This window comes from Merops nubicus, unplaced genomic scaffold, assembly GCF_000691845.1.
Source record: "Merops nubicus isolate BGI_N331 unplaced genomic scaffold, ASM69184v1 scaffold15035, whole genome shotgun sequence".
NCBI classification, from domain to species: Eukaryota; Metazoa; Chordata; class Aves; order Coraciiformes; family Meropidae; genus Merops; species Merops nubicus.
In genome coordinates, this window is record NW_008607779.1 from 39,344 (window position 1) to 43,356 (window position 4,013).

At 38.6% G+C, this 4,013-nt stretch overlaps 1 protein-coding gene across 1 annotated transcript in view; it reads left to right on the top strand.

Annotated features, from left to right (window-relative positions):
• Positions 1-4,013, top strand: part of LOC103772730 (ADAMTS-like protein 1) — a gene marked incomplete at its 5' end in the record, with an annotated part of 62,902 nt that overhangs the window by 23,006 nt on the left and 35,883 nt on the right. The window contains one exon of the mRNA XM_008940073.1: positions 3,019-3,093. Coding sequence (XP_008938321.1) covers positions 3,019-3,093 — 75 coding nt within the window. The remainder of the gene's footprint in view (positions 1-3,018; positions 3,094-4,013) is intronic.

The following is a 4,013-nucleotide window of genomic DNA, read 5'->3' on the forward strand; positions in this document are numbered from 1 at the left end:
GTGTGTATAGCTTTTTCTGGAGATGAGCTGTATTTAAGCAAGCTTCTTTCTATTCACAAAGGAGCTAGGGATTTGATTTCAGAAGTGGTGGATGAATTCTGCTGATCCCCTCGTGCACATCTAGCATTTCTCTAAAAAAGTATTGATATCTGCTAGTGAAGTAAATTGCTTTTAAAAGAGGATTGTAGAAGTTTCTGTGCTGAGATGGAACATTTATCCTTATTACTCTTGCTACGGTTGCCAAAAAATAGGTAGTAGCTCCAGATTTCCTTTGAATATCAATATTAATAGGGAAATAGAAACAACTCCATTTTCATTGTGACAACTGCCCATTTGGACAAAATCCAAATTCAAACCAAAACCAGAAGAAACTGATCTCTCAATAGAATCTAGTGTATGTACATGCCATACATTTAGGCCTTTGCCTAAATCCTTGCACTTTCTTCATAGCCCTGGGCTACTGTCCTCTCAGTTATCTAAGAATCCTCCTTGCCTCCCTGTGCATCTTCTCTGGGTGAAACCAACCCCTCATTAACACACTTTGTGCCTTTTCTTCAGAGTGCTACACAGCTGCTCCACAATCTGCTTCCCCACTTATGGCTGGAGGGAGCTGTGACTAAATACTACCGTGCTTACTTTCACATGTCTCTTCACAGGAAACGTCTCCTTATCTCTGTTACCTCAGTAAATTATCCTTTAGTCCCTACTGCTTCTGCTTTCTGAAAGCAGGAAGCACTGTGATAAGCATAAATCCCACTGAGCTTTGCGTTTCATATAAAGCATGCTAGGATTTCAAACGGAGAGCAATGACAAGATCAGGTGAAATACAGTCCTAGCAATACCCTGGGGCAGAAGAAACATCCTAAGAATAGATGATGTATAAGTTTCCATCATCTTTAAAGTGTCTAATTCTTCTGTGACATATTAGTGAGCTATTAACTCACAGAGCTCATAACTGAGAGACAGTGAAATAACATAATGACATGGAACAGTCTTTAAAAAAGATTTTTTAAAAGAGCACTAAAATTTTCTGAAAAATTGAAGTTATTGTTTTCCCAGACTCATTCCAATAAATGTGATATATATACAGCAAAATATGTCATACTCACAGATTTTGTTCTCAAAAAATAGGAAAAAATTTTTATCCTACTGAGTACCTTGAATATGAGTGACAGAATGGTACCAATGAAACAAACATTAGAATATCAATATTGAATGAATTTTGTAAGACTTGAATGCTTGTCTTTTCAAATAGAAAAACTGAATTCTATGTAGAAATTAAAGATACCTATCTTTGCTAGTTAGTGTGGTACCAGAGATGTGTATGAGCAGAATGTGTTTTTAATAGAGTTTAACACCAGTGTTACGGAAGTCTTAGGAGACATTGAAATGTCTGGATAGGTTCAGGAAACATATCAAATCAGATTTTGAAAATGGAGACAAGATTCAGAAGAGTGTGTCCACATGAGCAGGCTTTATCTCCACATAACTCTTGCAACACTCAGAGGTTTGTCAAGCTGCCTACCTTTTCCCCCTCACTTATGGGATATTGAGAGACCACAACAGTATGGATATTTCATCCCATAAATCTTTCCAGTACAAAAATGTCAGAAATTCCTGTGCCACATGTCTGAATTTAAAATTTTAAAGTGTTCTTGTTCACATTTCTGAGATAGTGTATATTTGGATGAATGAACGTGTTGTTTAAAAGAGGTCACTATTTCTTGTAGATTTCTCTCTCTCTGTTCCTTCTGTTCAGTTTTTTTTTTGACATAAAATGACAACATTAATAAATATTTTGCTGGCTAATAAGATTTCTGATTTAGCTAGGCTGGAACAGTTTTCCCAGCATGGCCTGGTCAGAAACTTATGGTCCCAGCTCATATGTTTAGATGGAAGATATTATTCTTTCATTGGCTGAGTTAGCCTTACCTGACAAAGCCACACATTGCTTTAAGAGCAGAGATATAGCTCTTGCTAGCAGGCATTACATGACACAGATATGAGTAGTTCTAGTGAACAGGCAGTTCGTGACTCCCGTTTCTACTACCTCTCCCCTAAAAAATCCTGTTAAACATGCATACTTGTTATTTTCCAACTTCTCGTTACAGAAGAAGGAGGCAGAAAGGATAGGGGAAATGAATAAAGAACATAGGCATGCTGATTAGGCCAGGTCAACATTCTGCAGGCTCCCACACCACAACTCAGGCATAGAGTTGAGAGCATTTTTCAGCATCTTTCCACACCTTTCCTTCCTGTATCCCTTCAGGATATTACTGAGGTTGCTGCGTCTTTAGAAATGCTGACCTAACTAACTTCCACAGCATGTGACCTACATGCTAATTCACACTTCAGTTTAAATCCACTTGACAAAGTTCCCAAAAGCTTCCCAAGGTGCAAGGTCCTGCTCTAAGACACATTTACGTGACAGTCTAATGGGCTTCTGTTTTTCCAGAGACTTTCTTTTAGTGCTGTGGAAAAGGAAGAAGAATTATAGCACCTGAGTCACTACAATAAAAGGTATGAAAGGGAAGGCATGCCTGAGGGTAGTGGAAGATCATCACATAGCATGGGCAGGATCATGGAGAAGCTGTAGGGTTCAACCAAGAAAGAGTCACATGGAGGAATGGGCACCTCTGGTTAAACATCAGTACAGGCTTATGCTTCTCTACTACACCACAACACCACTTCAAATAAAGCTTCGAAAAGGTTTAAGTGGAGTCAAGTGGAAAAGAAAACTATCAGTTATTCTTGAAATCCAGAAATGGTTGTGAAGGAGCTGAGTATAAAGACAATCAACAGGCTTGAGTTCTTCTAATTAGAAGGTTCTTATCCCATTTAACAAGTTCTTTTTTGTTTTTTTTTCGTATTTATAATGTCATCTCATAATTCACAGTGCTGTTCAATTGGTCCAAAAGCTTTTCTCTTGACTGCCTTGTAAGCACCTATTTCACTGCTTATTTGAAAACATGGGAATTTCTTTTGTTATTTACTCTATGCATTTTTGCCTTCTCACAGTGGATGATACAGTGGTCACCATTCCTTATGGAAGCAGGCAAGTTCGTCTTGTGCTGAAAGGACCCGATCATTTATGTAAGTAGAAAAAGTTAGTGTACATTTGTTCAAGAAAGCCTTGCTAACCTGCAGTACTCTGTTTACACTGTGATGTCTGGTTTCCCTCTCTCAGATCACTGATTTCAACACAGGAATGAGTCCCACCCTCAGAAGCTCTCCTCAGACTGTCACATCAGTGGTACACGCTCTTTCAAGAGCACAGCTTGGCCAACATTGCAGAAACTTTCCTCCATAAGTTTTCAGCCATTTCGGTTTTATTATCCCTTGGTTGCCTTGCTTGGTGCCAAGTGCTTTTGTTTAAAATTAATAAAATATATCCCACTGAGTGAAGAAATATAGAGGACAGGAAGGTATAAGCTTCCTTACAGATGAGCTTAGCCATCAAACTGCTCATGTCTTTAACATACGTTTCTGTTACAATCATCTCTCAGTCCCATAGATGCACATACACACGCACGTGCATACACAAACAAAATCACAATCTAAAGGCTAGAAACAGAATTCACAAGTCAAATCATGCTCCTTATCATTGATATTGCTCCAAGGAGTTAAGAACACTGAGAGCTGCTAGCTTGACACTTTGTGGATGTAACACTTCCCTGCTTTGTCTGTCAGGGAGCTATGTACCGCAGCAGCTGATGTATCCCTCTTGTCTGCTAGAAAAGACTTAATATCTGAGAATATTCTGGAAGATCTAAAGGCAATTCCATTTATTTCATGAATAGAAACTCCTTGCATCCTTCTCTCTTACCTTCTGATGCAGTAGCTACTCACAAGCTACTCCAGGTTTCATCAGCAGCAAATGAACACTACTAGAGTGTTTAGATTTACTGTCAGAAAAACCACAAATTGTACTGTAAAACCACTCAGAAACAAATTATTGTAAGACAAGTAGGGCTCCCATTCTCCTTTTCCAAAAAGCAAAAGGATTTCCCTAC